This window comes from Tupaia chinensis, unplaced genomic scaffold, assembly GCF_000334495.1.
Source record: "Tupaia chinensis unplaced genomic scaffold, TupChi_1.0 Scaffold000624_1, whole genome shotgun sequence".
In the NCBI taxonomy this organism is placed as follows: domain Eukaryota; kingdom Metazoa; phylum Chordata; class Mammalia; order Scandentia; family Tupaiidae; genus Tupaia; species Tupaia belangeri.
Window position 1 is genome coordinate 2,039,280 of NW_006160144.1, and position 23,763 is coordinate 2,063,042.

General features: G+C 41.5%; 2 protein-coding genes across 2 annotated transcripts in view; both read left to right on the plus strand.

Annotated features, from left to right (window-relative positions):
- Positions 1-1,287, plus strand: part of RDM1 (RAD52 motif containing 1) — a 25,852-nt gene extending 24,565 nt beyond the window's left edge. Inside the window, exon 7 of the mRNA XM_006159115.2 lies at positions 916-1,287. Within this exon, the coding sequence (XP_006159177.2) occupies positions 916-987 (72 nt within the window). The 3' untranslated portion in view covers positions 988-1,287. The remainder of the gene's footprint in view (positions 1-915) is intronic.
- Positions 1,288-2,907: 1,620 nt separating this feature from the next.
- Positions 2,908-23,763, plus strand: part of LOC102480622 (leucine-rich repeat-containing protein 37B) — a 29,148-nt gene continuing 8,292 nt past the window's right edge. Inside the window, 4 exon segments of the mRNA XM_014591841.2 lie at positions 2,908-5,143; positions 7,626-7,646; positions 7,648-7,695; positions 11,294-11,365. Coding sequence (XP_014447327.1) covers positions 4,959-5,143; positions 7,626-7,646; positions 7,648-7,695; positions 11,294-11,365 — 326 coding nt within the window. The 5' untranslated portion in view covers positions 2,908-4,958.

A 23,763-nucleotide genomic window follows, 5' to 3' on the forward strand; every position in this document is an offset into this window, starting at 1 on the left:
TGAAACATATCCATTTATTCAATTTAAATAAAACCAGTCAAGGAAGCTTCAAACTTTAAGAAGTCTAGCTTCCTGTGAAATGTCAGTACTGATTTAACAACAAATCCATTGCTGGGTCAGGCATTCTTGGAATCAGTTCCATTTAACAACTGTTACTTTGGGACCAGCAGGTGGTGTGGTGGTTAAGGTACTGGATTCCCACATAGCTGACTGTGGCAGGAGTCCTGGTGGCTTGAAAATCATGCTGGGTGCTTGTGTGTGCATGCCCAAAATCCCAGGAGAATGGAGAAAGGATTGGCCATGCCAATCTCACTCTCTTTCTCTTTGTCTCTCTCTGGAGAGTGGGCATGCCCTATGGCAAAACACAATGTTACTTTGTGCCGAGTCATGTGCTAGGTACTGAAAACAGAAGATGAAGGCCCTCCTTGGTGTCTACATGGTGGAGGTTTACGTGCCAGATAATAAACAAGTAATAAAATAGATTATACAAGGGCTGTGAAGGATGCCAGCTGAGTTCTAGTTATAGTAGTATTTTCAGAGAATTATACACTGATTTAACATCATAAATGTCTGCTCCTGTGTGCACACAGGGTAGACCTGTGAAAAGCAGTGTCATTCCTTCTAGATCGTTGTGTCATGTTGGGAGGTTCCCCATCCTGGTGTGAAGGGCTATTTATTTGGATTCAAGCCCTCTCTATTAAGACTGAAATGCCCACCCCAAAAGTGCTCCTACAGAAATTTTGGAGTCACTGTTGATTCTATGGTAGCCCCTTCCTAATAGAGTGATGAATGCATTCTCAAACATGGAACAAAGGATCCTGAGGTTTAGAGGAAATGGCAGCATTTTGGAATGAGTAACTGGAAGGTGTGAGCTTCTGCCTCCCCCTCCCCCTGCATGTGACACCTATTTTTCAGGTCAGTTGCTTTTCGTGGGAGCAGTACAGCCAAGAGGAGGAAGACTATCTTTCAGATTTCGCCTTGGAGTAGGAAGAGTTCAGGCTACCAGAACCAGACCAGCACTTCAGAAGGTCTGAGAAGCCAGGCCCTGCGATTTCCTTAGGAAGATCTGGTGCTCCCCATTCCAACAGGGTCTGCGGCCCAACTCTTGTCTCACTATGGAAGGGTCAGGGGACATCTGTCACATCTGAAGGGAGAATGGAGAGGGAAAGCCTGGGAAAAGGCTCACCCTGGTGGCACAAAGACTATCAGGGCCCCAGCTTAGTAAAGGTTACATAAAAACCAGCCAGTCCTGGGACCAGCAGTTAGTGTAATGGCTATGTTGCTGGACTCCCATGTAGTCAACCGTGGTTCGTGTCCCGGACCCAGTGGCTTGAAACTCACGCTGGGCGCATGTGCATGTGTCCCCAGGATCCCGAGAAGAGAATGGAGGAGAAGGGATTGCGGCGTGGCCATCCCCCCTGAGGGGTGATTTCTCACTTTCTGTCTCTCTGTCTCTTTCTGTCTGGCGAGCGCATGTGCCCTATAGTAAAAACCTCTAAAAAAAAAAACAAAAAAAACAAAACAAAACAGCGAGTCCTCACTTGATGACTTACCTCTTTTACAGCTGTCCTGACTTAAGACCAGTTTTCTAGCACTGGGAACCCCCTTTCTTAGTCTATGTGACTCGAAGCCCTTCAGGGCCCCAGCTTAATAAATGTTGCATAAACTCAGCTGCTCCTCACTTAATGACCTACCTCTTTTGCAGCTGCTTGGACTTATGAACAATTCTCCAGCATTGGAAATCCCCTTTCTCAGTATTTGTTTCATTCCTGCAGTCTGTAAGGATTCAGTATGCAAAATGTTCACAGCCACACAAGACTACACATTTTGTTTTTAAATTTGTACCTACTGATCTGAATGACTAACTTTTTGGTACATCATTATTATAATTTTTTTTCTTTTTTTGGACCTTTTCATTATTCAGAATAAGAAGGGTTATGCCAGATTTATATTAGTGTGTTATAGTATGTCTTGTAATTATCTGGTTCTTATCTAATGTATGCTTTTTGTATGGATAGAATTATAATGTTCTAATATGGGGTCTAATGATATCTATTGTAAAATACATTCTTTGTGGTGCCACCACACACCTCAAGACATCTGCCTTTAACCACTTTGCTTATTAACCAGTAACACTTAATGACCTAGGAACAGAACTCTGTTGTAGCTAAGTAAGGGGTGCTTGTGAAGGCCTCATAACAAAGGGCGGGGCAGGGCAGTGCTGGTTAGGCGCATGGTTGCTAAGGGCTGTTGCCTGTGTTGGCAGAGCCTGCCATAATGACTCAGGCATCCTGCTGGCTTGGATCACTGTGCTCAAAGCCTTCCATGGTCATGTTCACGTTATCCCTCTAGACATGGCAGTTCCTCGAATTACAACCATTGTGTTTGCTAGTCCAAGGGGGACAGCCTTCAGACTGAGCCCAAGCCCCGGACCCATGATGTCTTGAGTCCTGGTCTTTTCACCCCTCCCATCATCCAGCCAAATCACCCCATCATCTTATACATTTGGCAGACCATGCGGAATTAGAGTACCTGGGGCCTTCTGTTCCTGCTCAGATATCAGCCCCACCAGATCTTCCTCAGGAGTTAGGTGAAACTTTGGCTCCATTCGTGGACATGGATTCAGCTCAAGAGCTGTTCCCAGAGCCAGATCAGTTTGCGGTTCCACATTAGGAACTTCATGACAAATTCACCCGGCAAGAAAGGCTCCCAGAGGTGGTTCCAATAATAGACTGGGGTCAGAACCAACATCAGGATGCAGATCACCAGTGGTTTGAAATACCTGTTCTGTCTCTGGATAGTCAGAGCACAGAAACAGCAAAGTTTGTTTCATCCTCGAATCTGAAAAAATGTCTGACTCAGCATCGTTGCTTTGCCAAGGTTGTGGTTGGAAAGGTTGTGGTTGGAGCTCCAGACCAATTTGTATCCGTACCTCCGCATCAAAGACCTACCTTATTACAGGTGGACTCAGATGAGTCTCCAGAGTCATCTGAGCAAGTTGAAACTTCACAATTCCATCTAGAAACCAAGACTCAAAATTCTGAGGAGGAGCAGATCTCTTCACCCCAGAAAGAGGCGCCAGCTCCACCTCCACAGCCCCTTAAAGAGGTTGAACCTTCAACCTAGCGGGAAGCCCCAGCTCAGGAACCACTTGCTGCTGAAGATGATGCAGCTCAGCCCTCAGTTCCATCTCTGGGTCTGAATGAAGCTCAGCACTTGCACTTGCCCAGTGTCACTTGCCCAGTGTCAAAAACCTGTGGCTCAGGATTTTGTGATACCTAGAGAGGCAGGAAAGGGGGTTGAACCTACTCCAAACCAGGAGCAGGCCCCAGCTCAGCCTGCAGAGGGCCCTGAGGGGGTGGAAGCTGCAATCCACGAGGAGGCCCCAGCTCAGTTTCCAGACCTTCCTCTGGATGCTGAATCTCTGTCTGAACAGGAGCAGCTGGCTGAGGAGGCTGAAACTTCAGACCTGCAGCAGGCCTCATCTCAGTCTCCACAGAATAATAAACCATAGTTATACCTCCAGGTCACAGTCAAGATCATTATTCAGTCTTGCCGAATGTCCTTAAACCTGCGGGTCTGGAGTTTACCATAATACAACCTGCTGGTGTGGGAACTTCTTCAATCCACCACAAGGCTGCATCTCAGGCTTTAGTGCCAATTACTAATGAGCAACTTTATGAAACCCAGCATGAGGTCCCAACTCTGGCTACAGAACCTCCCAAGGCACTTGAACCTTTTCCAGTTCAACAGGAGGCTGTCACTCAATCTCCAGAACCTGCTAGGGATGAAAAACTGTCCACAGCCCAGCAAGAGGCCACAGCTGAGCAATCACAGACACCTGAGGAGGTTGAACCTTCTGTAATCAGAATTTTGCTAGCAGAGCTTGAAGCTGCAATCCAAAATTCACAGGCCACTGATGTCAAGCCCTTTGAAAGTCATCAGGAGGCCCCAGTTCAGCTTCCAGCGTCTCCTGTGGAATATACCGATTATCCTTTGCTGAGTGATGAGATAACATTTTTACCTCTACCTTTGTGTAAAACTCAGGATCCCATGGTGCCTAACACCAAAGTTAAACATGTGGCACTGGGGCTGGTAACTCCAGAACCCACTACGGAGGTTGAATATTCTCCAGTCCAGCAGGAAGACCTTATTCAGCCTCTAATTGCCACTGGGGAGGTTGCATTTTCTCCAACCCAGTCTAATCCTCTTTCCCAGTCTCAAGAACCCCATATAAAATTTAAATCTTCTCCAGCCCATCAAGATGCCATAGCTCAGACTCCAGATGCTGTTAAGAAGGTAGAACCTTCTCCAGACCTGTTGGCAGAGCCTTCTTCGGCCTTTCAAGAGGCTCCTCCTCAGCTTCTAAAGCCCCCTAATGAGCTAAAACCCTCTTCAGTCAAGCAAGTGGCCCCTGTTCAGTCTCCAGAGACTCGTATGATGGTAGAACATTCTCTTGATCAGCAGAGGGGCCCATCTCTACCTCCAAAGCTCTCTGAGGAGATGGAACCACTTCCAATCCAGCAGGAGGACACAGCTCCTCCTACAAAGCCACTTAATAGGGTGGAATCTGCTCTAGTCAAGCAAATGGCCCCAACTCAACTTTCAGAGCCACGTAAGGTGGTTGCAGCTGAAAGTCCAGCATCTTATGAGATGACAGTTCCAACACCAGGTCATCAAACTCAATCTCCAACACTGCCTAGTGTTGGATTTCAGCCTTTGTATCTGATGCTTACCATAAGTCAAGAACCCACAGTTTAACCATTGGACATAGTGGTTACCATAACTGCAGGGATTAAACATCCTGCAACCCTGTCAAAGACTGTAGGTCCATATCTACACCAGGTTCAGACTCAGCGTCCAACCCTACCTCAAGACACACCTCAACCTTTGAATCTGGAAATTACCATAAATCAGCCACCACAGTCTTCTGAGTCAGTCTGTCTTCAGAAACTCTGATGATGACTTCTCAAATGGATTTAAATGTGCAACCAGAACTGATCACCACTGTGAATGGCAACCTGTGTGATCTCTGTAGCTGCATAAATGAGACATTGTCATGTGTGGGTCTCAACTCAAAGCAGAAGCTCCAGCAAGTGCCTGTGCCAGACCCCAGCATTCACAATGACACCTTCACCGTCTTGTAAGTATCACCTTTCCACATTTGTTCTCATCCTGCCTGACCTGGCAGCAATTTCCTCTATGTCTTCCTGGCCCTTCCTCCTCTCCCAAACCTATGTTGACTGACTTTCTGTTTTTACCTTTTGCTTGTCAACTTTTCTTTATCTTCATTCTTGTTACCACTATGCCCCTTCTAGTCTATTTCCTGTGATTGCCCTTAGTCTTCCTGCATTTTTATTTAGCCCCATGATATTGTTGCTTAACAACCTCTGTTCTTCTCCCATTTTAGCTTTACAGCAGCTTCTCCCTCTCCCCATCTCATTAGTGATAATACCACAAAGGGGTTAAGAGTGGGTTCTGGACTCAAATTGCCTCCAGGAGTTGGAACCCATGCATGTCCTTTATTAGTTTTGTGACTTTGGGCAAGTTATTTAACTCTGACTCAATTTCCTTGTTGATAAAATGGGGATTATGGTAGTTACCATTCCATAGGATTGTTGTGACCTTTAAAGAGTGAATATATGTAATACGTATATCACCGTCTGCTTACACATGAATGTTAGCTATCAATATTGTTATTATTCAGTCCCTCAGTTATATCCAGAGCTCATCTTTGTCCCTGGTGTTCTAGCACCCACTTTGTGTCCAGAGATAAGTACTGAGAGCCACAGAATTATGACACTGTCTCTAGAACATGAAGATGATAGGAGTGAAAAGGAGAGTAGGCATATAAAGGGGAGAGGGGTGATACATTATTAAGTAAAAATGGATGTAGACCATGGGCGCTGTAACTCCTCAGAATCTGTAAGGATTGCAATGTGGTGGTCAGGGAAAGCTGGATAAGCTAAACTTTTACCTGGGCTTTAAAAAGTGCCTTTGGGGCCAGTCGGTGGTAAGGTTGTTAAGATGCTAGACTCCCACATTGCTAGCCACGGTTTGAGTCCCAGACTTGATGACTTGTAAATCATACTTGCACACGTGTTTGTGTTTGTTTGTGGGCGCAAAATCCCTGGAGGAGAATGGAGAAGGATTGCCATCCCCCGAAGAGGTGATTTCTCACTTCCCCTCTCACCATCTCTTTCTTTCTCCAGCAAACACGTGCCCTATGTCAAAACCTAAAATTAAAAAAAATAAATAAATAAATAAAAAAGAGTGTCTATCATTTGTTAAATTAAAAAGAATTGGGAGAACAGCCTAGGCAAGGCCGTGGCCACAGGAATAATCAGGATTAGGTAGATCAGTATGGCTCCAAATAATTGGGTTGGGGAGCTGTATAAGATACGATTATGAAAACCTTGCATATCAACTACAGAGGTTTGAAAGTTATACAATGAGCTAGGAAGAGCCATTGAAAGTTTTCAAGCCCTGCCACCTGTAAGATAACCCATTACTATTTGTGTGTGTCCTTCCGATCTCTGTCCTTTGCATTTTTTCTAATGAGATAATACGTTAATTTTACCCAGTGTGTCCAGCATGATTTTCTTCTTTTCTTTTTTTCCAAGAGAGATTTTTGCTATAGGGCGCATGTGCTTGCCAGAGAGACAGAGCGAGTCAGAGAAACAGAAAGCGAGAAATCTCCCCCTTGGGGGGATGGCTAGGCCACAGTCTTCTGCTACATTATCCACTTGGGATCTTGGGCATGCATGCACACATGCTCAGCGTGTGTTTTAAGCTGCTGGGACCAGAACTTAAACTGCTGCAACCATGTGAGAGTCCAGTGAGGTAACCATTATGCTATTTGCTGGTCCAAACATCCAGCATGGTTTTCAAGCCACTGGGTCTAGGACTCGAACCATAGTTGGCCATGTGGGAGTCCAGCAATGTAACCACTGTGCCATCTGCTGGTCCCAACTTTATATATACTTCTCATAGTTGACTTCAACAGAGGGCACTTAGCCAAAGCTTTGGAGTTACCTGGCATAGAGGTTTTCTTTGCTGATAATCAAATTTTGCCCATTTCTCTGTTGAATTATTGATCATTTTCTTATTGGTTTATAAAGTAGACAATTTAGACACATAATGATTTGGGAGTAAAATAATTTAATTCTAAGTAACTGACATTATCCAAGAGGTAGGAAAGATAGTAAGTTTAGTTAGGAAAGATAGTAAGTTTAGTTTCCAGGGAGATAGCTAGCTCATCATTTGTGACAGTGGCCCCACATTATTTCTTTTTTTATTTAGTTTTTGTTGTCATGGTTATTTTTTAATTTGATCAGAGAGAGGCATAAAGGGAAAGTGAGAAAGCAAGACACTGGGTCTGGGCCTTAAACCATGGTTGGTCTCTGGGAGTCCAGCACTTTAACCACTATGCCACCTGCCAGTCCCCCACATTATTACTTTATGAATGATCTAAACTGGGAAGTTGAGATCTCTGGAAATTAGAAAGCTGGCATTATTTTCTGTACTTGACTGTCTCCTATATGATTGTCATGATTCTTTATGAATCTTTATCCTGTTCATTCTTTTCCTACCTATTCAAGAATATTAATTGTGTTTCTTCACAGAAATTTCCAAGGAAACTATTTTCTACATTGATAAAAATGTATGGAATTCATACCATTGGACTGAAAAACTGTGAGTATATTCTTATAGAAAAAAAATACTGCATTGTAAGAGCCATCTTTGTCCAGATGTATGTGTGTATGTATGTATGTGTGTGTGTATATATATTAGGGAAGAAACCTTTTTTTACATTTTATTTTATTATTGTTATTTTTTAACTTGACAAAAGAGAAAAAGCCTCCAGGTCCAGGACTTAAACCATGGTTGGCCATGTGGGAGTCCAGTGCCTTAACCACAATGCCATCTGCCAACCCCTTGAAGTCAATATTTGTATGAAATAGTATTTCCCCTTTCGTATCAACTGCCTGCATATTCTACATCAACCTTTATTGATTGCAATCTGTGATCATTTTAAAAATTAAATTTGTGGATGCTTTTCAAAATAAGACTATTTAAATGTATTTTCTATTATACAGCAATATATAATTGTGTTCTTCATGTGTAAAACTGAAATAGAGCCAGCCAGTGTTAATAGTGGTCAAGCAGCTAGATCTCACATGGCCAACTGTGCGTGCAGGAAGGGTCCCAGGTTCAGTAGCTTGAAAATCACACTTAGCACGTGTGCATGTGTGCCCCCCCAAATCCCCAGAGCATGGAGAAGTGACTGCAGCATAGACAGAGTTTCTCTCCCTTTTTTTTTTTTGGCTGTATCTTTCTGGTAATCTGCAAAAGCATATATTATTGGAATATATTTTTTTTCAGAGAGAGATTTTTGCTGTAAGGTGCATGCACAGACAGATTCAGACATAAAGTGAGAAATCACCCTGGGGGGCCAGCCTCGCTGCAATCTCTTCTCCTCCATTCTCCTCTTGGGATTTTGGGAATTCACTTACAAGCCCCCGGCGTGAGCTTTACCGCCAAGTCCAGGACTCAAATCTGTCAACTATGTGGGAATCCAGTGACTTAACCATTATGCCCTTTACTGGTCCCCATTTTTTCTTAAGGAGAGATTTTTGCAGGATCAGCAGATGGGGTAATGTTTATGTCACTGGACTCCCGTGTAATCGACCATGGTTTGAGTCCCAGATCCGTGGCTCAAAACTCACGCCAGGTGCTTGTGTATGTGTGTCCAAAATCCCAAGAGCAGAATGGAGGACAAGGGATTTTGGCATGGTTGTCCTCTCTAGGGGTGAATCTTCGCTTTCTGTCTCTGTCTGTCTTTCCAGTGAGCACATGTGTCTTATAGCAAAAAATCACTCCCTAAAAAAAAAAAAAAGGAAGAATGTAGGTATGGTAAATTGTAATTTCAAAGTAGTGATGAGAATAAATATATTTTGAGGTTGCTACAACAAAAATATGATATGAATATATCTGTGATGCCTATCTCCAAATATTCCCCAAGCCAAAAAATATTTTTGATTTGTTACCTAAATTTTTATAAAAATAGAGATGTAATTTTATTGATTTCCCAACCAAGTTTGGCCACCTGATTTCAATTCATTCTTTGCACAGACTTTTGCTCTAAAAGGGTGATCCACAAATGGAAATTGCATACGCATTTTTTTAACTTGCTAGAGAGTGCATATGCTTATCAGAGAGAGAGATAGAGGGAGAGTAGGAAAGTACCTCTCAACAGGACATGGTCATTCCACAATCCCTTCTCTTTCATTTGTGTATTGTATTAGAATTTGGGGACACACATGCACATGCAGCAGGTATATTTTTCAAGTCACCAGAGCTGGGTTTTACACCATGTGGTCAACCATGAGGGATATGGGTCCCCTAATGACCCAGTAACAGGGCCCTGCATACACATTTTTTGTGTATTCAAAAAGTGCAGTTTGGGAAGGAAAAGGGTCCATTGCATTTATGAGATTCTTAACGGGTTGTGGGGAAAAGACAGATATTCCTTTTTCAAAAATTTGCTGGAGGGTTTATGTGCTGGAGTGAAAGAGAGAGGAGGTGAGTTTTTTGTTGTTATCATTATTATTAATTTTTTTTTGGAGAGGTTCTTACTATAGGGTGCGATAGCTCTTCAGAGAGAGAGAGACAGAGCAACGTAAAGTGAGAAATCACCCCCCAGGGACGATGGCCACTGCAATCCCCTCTCCTCCATTCTCTTTTCAGGATCCTGGGCACGCATGCACATGTGCCTCGCCTGAGTTTAAGCCTCTGGGTCTGAGACTCGAACTGCTGTCGACTACATGGGAGTTCAGCAACATAGCCATTATGCCAACTGCTAGTCCCTTGTTATCATTATTAATGAGAACACTTTTCTATATAATCTTTAGTTCATTGTTTTCATGGGTGTACTGTCTGCTTACATCTGAGGATATTGATTCTGCTACTTTAAAGTCCTCTTGTGCTTTCTCTGCTAATTATGATTTGTTGGCTCTAAGATCCTATGTTTAGGTTTTTTGTTCTTAACGGAGTTGACTTTTTCATGTTTGGTCACTCCAGAGTGTAATTCATCCTCCTACTTGAAGTTCTACTGCTTCTACTTTCCAGCTCCAGGGAGAGGTGAAGTGTGAGGCTGGGATTTGTGTTGCAGATGGATTCATCTGAGAACAGGAAGGGGTGGGAGGTGGCCCCTGAGGGATATGACTATCACTGTTTAAGTTGGAAAAATAATTAAAATGATTGAAATTCAAGATTAGTTCCTTAGTCACATGAGCCAGTCTCAATACTCAGTAGCCGTATGTAGCTAGTGGCTTCCATATTGAGTATATAACACAGGCAGTGACTTACACTGACCTCAGCTGTCTGCAGTAAGATCCTGAATTTACAAGCAGAATATTCACTGACAGAAGATAGAAAAGAATACATATAGTATGATACCACTCGTATGAAGTACAAGAAGCAGCAAAATGAAATTATGTCATTCACATAGTAGGTCATTTAAAAAGCAAGGAAATTGCCATAAAGTTGGGACAGTGGTTCCCTCTAGGGGATGGGAGAGGGTTGTGATTAGAAGGAGGCACACTGGCTGGGGGCTTCTGGAACGCTAACAGTGTTCCTTCTTGACTTGAGAGTGCTACATGAGTATTTGCTTTATAATTATTAAACAACATTTGTGCTCTGTGTAATTTATGCATACTGTAGTTCTCAAAAAACTTTTGTGGAGAAAAAAATCAAATGGCTTCACTTGCAGCCCTGACATAGTTCCATGTGGGGCTTCTATAATGAAGTTTGGGAAGAGAGGAGGAAGTGGCAGCTCTGCTGGAGGGCAGTGGAGGACAGAGATGGACACAAGAAAGAGAATGTGAGAAAAAGTTTTAATTAGAAAGAGCAGATAGGATCAGCCCGAGGCATGTCCCTGTTAGAGTCCCAGCGGGGCTGCTCGGAAAGCACTCTGGGCTTGTATGTATGCATGCCCGAAACTCCCAGGAGAGAGAAACAGAGGAGAAGGAATTTCGACCCTACCCCATGGAGGATGCTTTCTCACTTTCCCACTCTCACTCTTTCTGGTGAGTGCATGTGCCTTCTGGCAAATTTAAAAAGAAGAAGGAGAGAGAACAGACATTACCATCTTAAAATGAAGTAAAAATTTGGGTATTCAGGTGGCACCGCTACCTAGGTTTCCTCCATACACGGGAGTTAGTCTTGTGTTGCAAATAAAAGTTGTGGTTAGATTGTATTTTGATCCAGCAATTACCTTTTCATTTTCTAGGATTCTCAGTGACAATGAATTGACCGAATTACACAAGGATTCATTTGAAGGCCTACTATCTCTCCAATATTTGTAAGTTAGCTCATTATTTATTTATGAGTTTTTAGTTACATTATCAATGAAAATGAATAAGGGCTTCAAATTAGATTATCTCTAGGATTTCTTCCTATAATAAAATTATGTAATTCCCCAAGTTTTTACAGTTTTGGTCCATCTCTACCATTAAATACCTCCCATGTATATATGATTCTTTTGTTATGTAGGCAAGATATAGATAGTAAAAGACTTCACTTATAGAGGGAAAGTAGTAGTAAGATCTGAGCAATTACTAGCACATATATGAATTTGTTTTATAGGATTTAATATATCTGCTTATATTTATATTTAGTCTGTGGGTCATGGGTCAAATCCAAATCACTTTTCATACATCCTGTAAGTTAAGTATAGTTTTTATGGGGCCACAATGTGGCAGGGTGGTTAAGGTGCTGGACTTTCACGTGGCTGACCACAGTTCAAGTCCTGGACCTGGCAGATTGATATTTATGTCGGGCACATGTTTGTGTGTGTTTGTGTTTGTGTATGTGTGTGTGTGTGTGTGTGTGTGTGTGTGTGCCCCAAATCCCAAGAGGACAATGGAGAAGGCTTGTGGTATGGCTATCCTTCCTGTGTGGATGATTTCTTGCTTTCTGTCTTTCTCTCTCTCCCATGAGCATGCACATACCCTAAAGAAAAAAATCTCTCAAAAAAAAAAGAGTATTTTTGCATTTTAAAGATCTGTAAAAGAAAAATGAAGAACACGTGACAGAGACCAAATGTGTTCTGCAAAACTTAAAATGCTTATTTTCCTGCTTTCATTTTTAAAAAGGTTGAAAAGGTTGGTTTAGCAGAAAAAAAGAATTAGCCTCAGATTTTTGCCTCAAGGAAAAAAATATGGTCTATTTTTATTAACTTGAATGCCATTACCCTGATTTTTTGGATAATTTAACATGAATTAAATATTAAATAATTAACCAAGCAGACAGTTATATAAATAACATGATCAAGAATATTATCCTACCAAGACAATAGACATAAATGCATAAACTTAATATTCATTTAAAAAATTAATGTTTAAAATAATGGGTAAGTTTTAGAAATGTTTACGCTAAGTAAGCTATCAGAAATGAATACTCTGGGGCCAGCAGGTGGCATGGTGGTTAAGGGTGCTGGACTCCCACATGGCTGACCATGGTTCAACTTTTGGAGCTGGTGGCTTGCTTTCTCACTTTCCCTCTTTCTCTCTCATACTGTCCCTCTCTGGTTAAATAATTAAATAAATAAATAAAGCTAAATAAATTCTTTAGAAAAAGAAATGAATGCTCTAAGTTTCTTTGCTATGGAAACTTGATTCTTATCCTTTGTCTATGGGGTCCAAAAGTATATATGTCATTACTCCATGTTAATTGAATTAATGATGTTCTTTAGCAAATGAGTTTTTCTTTCAAATGTAAAAGTCTTAAGAGGAGTGAGTATAAAGAGCCACACATGACAGTAAAAAACATTTTTCTAGGCCTTGGGAGTGACCACATTTGCACTGGTCTTTTTGGGCACTTCTGCCATCTGACCTCCCAAACCTGACACATACAGTTTGGAGGAAAAATTAAATAACTGCTCAATAGAGTGGGTACTTCATTACTTCTTCTGTGAAATGTTACATAAGTTGATTATTTTATGCTAGCATATGTATTCTCATTATTTTTAAAAATGTCAGTCAATGTGTATGGGTGTGTGTATATATATCATGCATATATCCATGTGTGTGTGTGTATAGTTGTGTGTGTATATATATACACACACATATATACACAACTATACACACACACATGGATACATGCATACACTAAGCACTGTGCCTAGTTTTAGAGGCACAAAGATGAGTAAGACAGGGTTCTTATCCTCCTAGGAACTCATGGTCTCATAGGGGAAACAAACACATAAAGCAGAGGGGCAGAGAGGGACCATGAAGAAATAAAGCTGCATTTCATTTAAAACAGTCATTGTCTTCTTTTTTTCGACACTCAACTATTTGTTTATTTTATTAATATTTTAGTTAGCTTTGTATGTGCATGTGTTGGGTTTAAACATGGTGGACAGTGCATGTGAGCAAGACCTAGTCCATGCTTTCAAAAGTTTATGCTTAGAAGAAATGAGACACAAAGATAACTATTATAAAGAACTGATTGATATGGGCACTTTGAGGTATAAATGATTTCTAGAGCAGTACAGAGGAGGAAGACTTCCACAGAGAGAGATCGGGGGATGTTACTAGAGCCATGCTGTTTGAACAGGACCTCAAAGGGCCATCGGGTATCATCAGACACCTTGGTGAGAATAGTCTAGGCTTGCCAAAGCAAAGAAGAAGAAGGGCAAAACATCTTTCAGGAAGTCTTTTAGGATGCCATGAATACCTGTAGAGTACAAGGGTAGAAAGTAAGACACTGGAGTGAGATATGGGCTTTTAATGCCAAACCAAGGAGCCATGATGGGGAACCACATTATCTTCGCAGGGCTCTAAGACAAACGAGCCTCTGTGTCATTAGTCTCATCACTTGACAGGCTCTCTAGAACTGGGTTCTGGACCCTGCCCGGACAGTAATTGATTTAGTCGGTCTGAAGGAGGGTCAAAAATTTGCATCTTCAGAAGTTCACAGGTGATGCTGGTCCTTGATGACCACTTCGGGATCATCTATCTGGTGATGGTGCTGAAAGGATTAGAAAGGGAGAGATGGAGACAACTGTCAGAGGACAGAAACACCCTTCCTCCAGGTCAAAAGTGACAAGCAGGCTGGAATCCATAGAAGTAAGTGTCAACTGCAGTGAAGATGGGTGTTCTCAAATTTTAAAATACCCAGTTCCATCTTGTTTTTTGTTGTCCCACCACTAAAACTGAAGAAGTTACTTCCATGGAATATGAAGGCAGTATTAAACCAGAGTGTCTTCCTATTAATACAATACAAAGTATGATTCTGAATTAGTTCAAAGTTATATATTAACTAGAGGAGTAATTTCCTTTCAAATGAAGTGAAAGATATGTTTTATATCTTCTGGTATTGAATGACTTAGTAAAAGAGAACCAAACTAGGAAGGTACATAAATGCGAGAAAATTCTTTTAATATTACAAATCAAATAAGTGATGAAAAACATTGAACTCATAATCTAGAATTTGATGAGACTACAAAATGTCATCTAGTCTGTTTTTCTGACCTTGGAGATGATTACCTCCTAAACCTATCAAGATCTGTAGTTGTATATTTCATTTATCAAGATCAATAATGTGAGACTCTTAGGAGAGGTATAGGTAGGGTTAGGGGCTCTCAAAAGCTCAAATGCAAGTTCAGGCAAAACTATGTAGTCATTATCAGTTCTAAACTCTATGTTATTTCTATTAATTAGATGTAATAGCTAATCAAGGCAATATTTTCCTTCTCTTTTTTTCGTTGAGACTTATCCTGCAATAAAATATAGTCGATTGAGAGAGGTACATTTGAGGCACTACCGTTTTTGAAGTTTGTGTAAGTTACCATTATAACTTTATTATACTTGAAATTTTTATGAAACTTAAGTAAAAACCTCTAAAATATGATTAAAATTTTACCTGTAGGAAGTTACTAAAATTACATAGAAATCCTCTTCATCTCTAACAAAGATCAGTGTAAGAATTATTACACAGGTCAGAGTAAGTCATTATAGACCGGTGGTTCTCTGCTGGTGTGATTTGGTACCCGGGTGACTTTTGGCAATGTCTGGAGACATGTTGGGTTGTCACAGCTCTGGGTGTGCTACTGCACCTAGCAGGCAGAGGCCAGGGATGCGGCTAAACAGCCTGCTATGTAGAAGACAGACTTGTACAACAAAGAAATATTCAGCCCAGAATGTTGACATCTTGAAGTTGTGAGATTCTGTTTTAAAAAGTCAAGATCACTCAACACCAGTATTTATTGAGCATTCACTGTTTCAGATCTAATGTACCACATGTGTAAATACGCAAGTAAGCCAGTGTCTTCCACAGTGAGATTTCTGTAGTGTATGGAAAAGGTACTAAAATTATGTTTTATCGTATATAAATTAAACTCATTGCCAAATGATAAATGTTCTGAAATAATATATTTCTTCTTCTTTGGCTTATGTCTTTTTTTTTTTTTGTAGAAATGTTGGTTGTAATTTAATCACAGAAGTGAGCTTCGGAACATTTCAGGCCTGGCATGAGATGCAGTTTTTTCTTTTTTTGGAGAGGTTTTTGCTATAGGGTGCGTGCGCTCACCAAACAGACAGAGAGAGACAGAGAGACAGAAAGCGAGAAATCACCCCCCCGGGGGTATGGCCACGCCACCATCTCTTCTCCTCCATTTTCTTCTCGGGATCCTGGGCACGCACGCACACGCGCCTGGCGTGAGTTTAAGCCACTGGGTCTGGGATGGATAACCTTTATAAGTAACTTGGTGTTTCTCTCATGCTAAATTTAGTGTCTTGTCTTTGTCTGTAGATTTGGCCAGTCTGGCTATGATGGGCCTTGGAGAAGATCATCTTGGGCTGATTCTATGTGGGGTCCTTTGTATTTCTTGGGTCTGGATATTTGAATGCCTCTCTAGATTTGGAAAGTTTTTTTCCCCAAGATTTCATGGAATAGATTATCAATGCCCTTATAAGTTTCTTAAACTATATTTTTTTGGAGAGGTTTTTGCTATAGGGTGCGTGCGCTCGCCAGACAGAGAGAGAGAAAGTGAGAAATTATCCCCCAGTGGGGATGGCCACGCTGCAATCCCTTCTCTTCCATTCTCTCGGGATCTTGGGCACGCACGCACACGTGCCCGGTGCGAGTTTAAGCCACTGGGTCTGGGACTCGAACCATGGTCGACTACATGGGAGTCCAGCAACATAGCTATTACACTAACTGCTGGTCCCCAGTTTCTTCACTTTCTGGGATACCGATATCCAGATGTTTGGGTGCTTAATGCTGTCTAGTATTTCTATAGTATTCTCGTTTTTTGGGGGTTATTTTCAGTTTTTTTGGTTGTTTTTCTAGATCTGAAGTTTTGCCTTCAACATTCGAAGTTCAATTTTCTGCATGGACTAATCTGCTTTTAATACTTTCAAGGGAGGTTTTGATTTCCTGAATGGCAGCCTTCATCTCTAATTGCTCCATTTGATTCTTTTTTATGGTGTGTAGTTCCCTTTTCATATCATGGAAGAACTTTGACACCTCCTGGAACTCATCGCTTTTCTCCTGCATCTTATGGAGTTTGTTGTCTCTTAGCTCTTGCATCTTGTTTAGTTTTGTCACTATGATTATTCTGAATTCTCTATCAGGTGTTTCCATGAGATCTACTGTAGAGTCTGTGGATGATGAGGGATTGTTCTTTTCCGTTAGGGGAGAGATAGTTTCTTAATTTCTCATGCTTCTTGTTTCCCTGTAGTTGTTTCTGGTCATTCTGTGACAAAAATATATCCTCCATTCTGCTTCGCAATGTGGGATCCACAGAAAGATTGAGTTCAGATTTATAAAGAGAAATTTCTTCATTAAAGCAGAAGGTTCATGGGACCAGCAGTTAGCGTCATGGCTATGTCGCTGGACTCCCATGTAGTCGACTGTGGTTCGAGTCCTGGACCCGGTGGCTTAAATTCACGCTGGGCGCGTGTGCGTGTGTGCCCAAGATCCCGAGAGGAGAATGGAGGAGAAGGGATTACAGTGTAGCCATCCCCCCTGGGGGGTGATTTCTCACTTTCTGTTTCTCTGTCTCTCTTTATCTTTCTGGCGAGTGCACATACCCTATAGCAAAAACCTCTACAACAACAACAAAAAACCAGAAGGTTCAGTAAGCATTGAGGATTTCAGTGACTTTCAAAGTATTGTGCACCTAGACCTATGTTGACATTGAGTTGTGGAGAGTGAAGCTTAGAGTGGGAAAGTAATGTTAAGAAAAAAATAAGCAAAAAGAAAAACTAGAAAAATACTACCCAAAAAGAGGGAAAAAATTTTTTTACACATAAAAAATGAAAACCATGCAGCATGCTAGCACAAACAGGCCGGGACACACCTCAGCTTTAAAATAACTTCATAAATTAACAAGTGAAAGAAAAGGCCCAAGGTGAGGAGAATTGGTTGAAAATTTTTTTTTAAAAATTAAAAATTTAAAGAGAGAATGTGAGACAGAGATCAAGCCAGCCAGAGACAGTAGACAGAGGTTGCCCTACCTTGTCTGAATGTTTTGGGAGACTAGAAGATAGGGTTTAGAGTATACCTTCCCTGAACAGGCCAGGACACACCTCGGCTTTAACGTGGCTTCTTGTCTGAATATTTCAGGAGTCTCAACAGCACTGTCTTCTGGTCCATGAACTCAGAATATCTTACCACTTATCTAGATATTTTATTCCTTTCAATACTGTTTTGTAGTTGTCAGTGTAAAGTCTTGCATCTATTTGATCAGATTAATTTCTAAGTGTTTCATTCTTTTCTACACTATTACACATGGAGTTGTTTATTTAATGTCATCTTTGGGGTACTCACTGTTAGTGTGTAGGTTTTAGGTTTGTCTGCTAAATTTTGCATGTTGATCTTTTCTGTCCTATAGTGTTGAACCGATTTATTAGCACTAATAGTTTTTTCTTTGTATGGATTCTTTGTAATTTTCTACATGTAAGGTCATGTCATATGCACATAGAATATTTGTACTTATTTCTTTCCAATAAGGATTTTTTTTTTCTAATTGTCCTGGCTAGAATATCCAGTATAATATTTAATAGAAGAGGAGGGCTGGCTCCATGGCCTGCTGGTGAAAGCAACCGAGTCCCATATGGCTGACTCTGCAGTGTGAGTCCCAGAGCCGACAACTTGAGAAACATGCTGGATGTATGTGCGTGTGTGCCCTAAATCCCAAAAGGAAGAAGAGATTGGGAAGGGATAGAGGTGTTACCATTCCCCGTGGTGGGGATGCTTTTGCCTCCTGCTCTCTTTGTCTCTGTTTGGCAAGTGCATGTCCCCCCAACCCCCCCTTTTTTTTTTTTTTTGAGAGTTTTTTGCTATAGGGCACATGCGCTCACCAGAAAGACAGAGAGAGACAGAGAGATAGAAAGCGAGAAATCACCCCCCAGGGGGGATGGCCACGCTGCAATCCCTTCCCCTCCATTCTTCTCTTGGGATTGGGGGCACGCATGCACATGCGCCCAGCGTGAGTTTAAGCCACGGGTCCAGGACTCGAACCGCGGTCGACTACATGGGAGTTCAGTGACATTGCTGTTACACTAACTGCTGGTCCCAACATGTCCCTTTTTTTTTTTTTTTTTCTATTAGAGGCTTTTACTTCAGGGGTCATGTGTTCAACAGAGAGAGAGAGAGACAGAGACCAGAGACAGTGAGAGGGACAGTGAGAAATCACCCTCTGGGGGGGATGGCTATGCTGCCATCCCTTCTCCTTTCTTCTGAGATCTTGAGCATGCACACACATGTGCCTGGTGTGATTTTTAAGCCACTGGGCCTGGGGTTCAAACCATGGCCACATGGGAATCCAGCGACATAACTCCTACGTCAACTACTGGCCCTGTACCTTCTAACAATAATAACAAAAAGTGGAAGACAGGACATCATTGCATTGTTCTTAATCTTAGGAGGATCATAGGTACCTGGTGTACTCAAGGCAACCCAGGTTCCAAACCTGGGATTTTTCCCATGTGGTTCCAGCCTCACACAATGGCACCTATGTCCTGTGCCACCATACCTGAGGCTATACTGTCTTTTATTCTCACCTATGTAGTTACATTTACTGGTGCTTTTTAATTTTTGCATGTAGATTCAAGTTACTCTCTGGTGTCCTTCAATTCAATCTAAAGGACTCTCTTTAGTGTTCTCTAGGGCATGACTTCTAGCAACAAAACTCTCAGTTTTGGTGTATCAAATGTATTTTTTAAAAAATAATTTATTTAATTGTATAACATCACTGCTATTTTAAAATTTCCTATAGGGCATATGCACTCACTAGAGAAAGACAGAGAAAGAGAGGGAAAGTGAGAACAAATTATCAGGTCGAGAACTCAAACTGTGGCTGACCATGTGGGAGTCCACCATCTCAACCACCATGCCACCAGTTGGCCCCTCTAGGAATGTCTTAATTGCTCCTTTATTTTTGAAGGAGAGTTGACCAGGTATAGAATTCTTGGTTGATGGTTTGGTTATTTTCCTTCAACACTTCAAACAATGCCACTTCATTGCCTTCTGGCCTGTAGTGTTTCTGATAAAAAATCAGCCATTTATGTTATTGAGAGTGCCTTGTCTACGATGTGTTGCTTTTGTCTTGTCGCTTTCAAGGTGTTCTGTCTTTGGCTTTTGATAGTTTGATTATGATGTGTCTAGTATGGTCACTTTGATTTTATCATATTGAGATTTCTTTGAGATTCTTGAATGTGTAGATTAATGATTTTCATGAAGTTTGGAAAGGTTTCAGCCATTCTTTCTTCAGATATTCTTTCTGTTTCTTTCTCTCTCTTCTTCTGGGATTCCCGTTATGTGTATATTATTAAGCTTTATGGAATCCCACAGCCTGTCCTCTGAAACTTACACATCTTTCCTCATTCTTTTTTCTTTATGTTCCTCAGACTCAACAATCTCATTTGGCCTTTAACCTCCCAGTTTTTTTCTTCTGCTTGCTTAAATCTAGCTTTCAAAGCTTCTTGTGACTTTTCCACTTTAGTTACCATACTTTTAAACTCTAAAATTTCTGGTTGGCTCTCAAAATTTCTACTTTTTATTTATTTTTATTAGATGTATTTTTTCTGTGGAAGCATGTATGCTTACCAGAGAAAGTGAGAGAGAGAAAGTAAGAAATCAACCCCCAGGGAAGATGGCCACACTGCAATCCCGTCCTCTTGGAGTGTTGAGCATGCATACACTTGTGCCTGGCATGATTTTCAAGTTGCCAGGTCTGGCACTCAAACCACAAAGTCAACCGTGTGGGATCTATAATCCTAACCTTCATGCCACCTGCTGCCACCTTCCCCAATTTCAACGTTATTTTAAAATCTTATTTACTACTACTGTTACTTTGTTTGTTTGTTTGTTTTTTTGTTTTTTTTTTTTTTGCTATAGGGCGCATGCACTTGCCAGAAAGACAGAGAAACACAGAAAGTGAGAAGTCACCCCCCCAGTGGAGATGGCTATGCTGCAGTTTCTTCTCCTCCATTCTCCTCTCGGGATCTTGGACACACACGCACACGTGCCTGACGTGAGTTCAAGCCACCGGGTCTGAGATTCAAACCTGGTCAACTACATGGGAGATCAGCAACATAGCCATTACGCTAACTGCTGGTCCCACTACTATTTTTAATTTGGCATATGGCATGTATGTTCACCAGAGAGAGAGAGGGAAAGTCAGAAAGCATGCTAGGTCCAGGACTCACACTGCATTTGGCCATGTGAGAGTCCAGTGCACTAATCACCCCATCACCTGCTAGCCCTCTCAAATTTCTGCTTTTTCATCAATTTTTTTATTTGATGAGACATTATTATATTTTCCTTTACTTCTTTAGACTACAGAGCTAAATGGTTTCCTTTACATTTTGAAAATATTTTATTAATTTTTGATTCCTAGAGAGTATGTACACTCTCCAGATAAAGACAGAGAGATGCAGGAGAGGGGAGAATACCACCCAGTGGGGCACAATCGTGCTACGATCTCTACGCCTCCATTTCTTCGTACTGTCAGGATTTTGAGCATACATGCACATGCAACCAGTGTGTTTTTCAAGCCACTGAGACCAGGATTCAAGCCATAGCCAGCCATGTGGGATCTGGCTCCTTTAACTACTAGGCTACTGGGCCTACTCTGAATATATTTTGAATAACTGAATTAAATCTTGGTTTAGTATGTCCAATGTCTGGGCTTCCTCAGGGTCTGTTTCTGATGATTTTCCCTTCCTGTGTATAGGCCATAGTTTGTTTTCTTGGTCACTATTTTTTGTTAAAAGTTGGACACTATACATTCTACAATGTAGCACTTATGCAAATCATATACCTCTCCAGGATATGGTGTTATTGCTGCCTGTTGGAATAGTTCTGTTTCTTTGGACCCGTGGACAGAATAATGATTATACTCTTACATGGCTCTGACCGTGGTTGGAATCCTGTACCCATTGGTTTCAAAATCACACCAGGCACATGTTCACCCAGAATCCCAAGAGGAAAATGGAGGAGAAGAGATTGTGGCATGGCCATTCCTCCTGGGGGGTGATTTCTCACTTTCTGTCTCTCTGTCTCTCCAGTGAGTGCACGTGCCCTATAGTAAAAAATCTCTCTCTCAAAAAAGAAAAGTTCTTGTTTCTTTAGTGATTTTTCTGAACTAAATTCTGTAATGTCTGTGTTTCTGTCATGTGTGGTCACCACTGAAGTCTCGATTTGGTTAACTTCATGGTCAGCAGTATTTGGATGGAGAGTTCCTTAAATACCAGCAGCCATCAGTTCTCCCGGGCTTCTCTCCGGGCTCTGTGTGCATGTTGGGGGTGAGTTCAGCACTCAGCCAGGAGGTTTACAGCCTTGCCTTAGCATTCACTTTCTGCTCGTGCAGAACCTCAAGAGTAACTAGACACAAGAGTCAAGGGACTTCGTAGATCTCCCTTGACTTTGTTCACACAGCGTGGCGTTAGCATTCACTTTCTGCTCGTGCAGAACCTCAAGAGTAACTAGACACAAGAGTCAAGGGACTTCGTAGATCTCCCTTGACTTTGTTCACAAACCCTACACACGGCCTTCCAGATTCCCAGGACTATGTCTTACGGTCTTCTGGTTTCCCAAGGATACATGGGAGTATTTCAAAGTTCCTATGAGCATCATGTTACTCTGCTTTTCCTGTGAATTTCATTTTCCCCCAACTATTATTATTCATTGCTTCACACAGCTTCCAAGTTAAAATGCTTGCCTGTAATTGTTCTCCAAAAACTCCCTCTGGGAAGACTTTTAGACCTAGACAGGTCTCACTGAGGTCAAATAAAGACAAGCCTTTCAAGGGAGGTGTTTCCGGGAACCAGCAGACAGGTCAAATAACTACTGTTCCCTGGGAAGGAGGCTTTGAAGGAGAACCAGCTCCCTTCTGCTCCCTCTGTGCTGTGGGCATGGGCTATTCCTCAAGGCTACCACAGAGCAGAGGAGTAAAGACTAGTCTAGGGCAAGTTAAAACAACACAGATCTCACCATTCTTACAGAGATCCAGCCATTGTTTCTTGAATAAGTACTCCTTGAATTGCTGCAAACTTTTGACTAAATTTCCAGAGTTCTGAAAATGTTACTCTGACCGTTTTTGCCTTTTTGTTTTGGTTGTTGCTTTTTTGGAGGAGTTAGTTTTCAGATATCCTTATTTTATCATTTTCACTGATGTCACCTATAACTTGTTTTTAAATCTCTCAAGTCTCAATAGCATAGGCTAATTAAATATTTAATCATAGGCAGTAACTAGGGTAAAGGAATAAAAGAGCACTGTAATTATTACAGAGGCTCTCCCAGGTAAGTAAAGATTGAAAAGGTGTTTCTATATATATTCCTCTCACAGTTATGGTCAAATTAACAGCTATTTTAAATCCTTTTTCTTCTACGGGTTAAATACAGGCTTTGAAGTCAGAACTGAGTTCAAATTAAGACAGGTTACATAACTGCTCTGTGCCTCAGTGTCCTCATTTGCAAAGTGGAGAAATAGCCACCACATATGGTTACTCTGAGGGTTAAATGTGAAATGCTGATTACAGATGCTGGCATCCCAATAGATAACAGTGGTGATGACTATTTTTATAATATTGTTCAAAAGAACATTAATGGTTCTTAAGTAAAATTAACCTTAAGGCAGATTTCCTTTTCTTCTTGTTTCTCCTTTTTTTGTTTGTTTGCTTACTTAATTTTATTTCTTTTTGGAGAGGTTTTTCCTGTAGGGCACGTGCACTCACCAGAAAGACCGAGAGAGACCAGAGAGACAGAAAGCGAGAAATCACCCCCTAGGGGGGATGGCCACTGCGATCTCTTCTCCTCCATTCTCCTCTCAGGATCTTGGGAACACATGCACATGCTCCTGGTGTGAGTTTTAGCTACTAGTTCCGAGACTTGAACCACAGTTGGCTACATAGGAGTCCAGCGACATAGCCATTATGGAAACTGCTGGTCCCAGTGTACATTATTTTAAAAAGAAAAAAAATAGGGACCAGCAAGTGGTGTAGTGGTTAAGATGCTGGGTTCCCACATGGCCAAACGTGGTTCAAACCCCAGACCTGGCGCCTTGAAAATCATGCTGAGCGCATGTGTGTGCTTGCCCAAAATCTTGAGAGGAGAATGGAGGAGGAGGGATTGCAGTGTGGTCATCCCCCCTGGGATGGTGGGAATGATTTCTTACTTTTCCTCTCTCTTTCTCTGAATCATGCACCCTATAGCAAAAGCCTAAATTGAAAAAAAAAAAAAAAAAAAAAA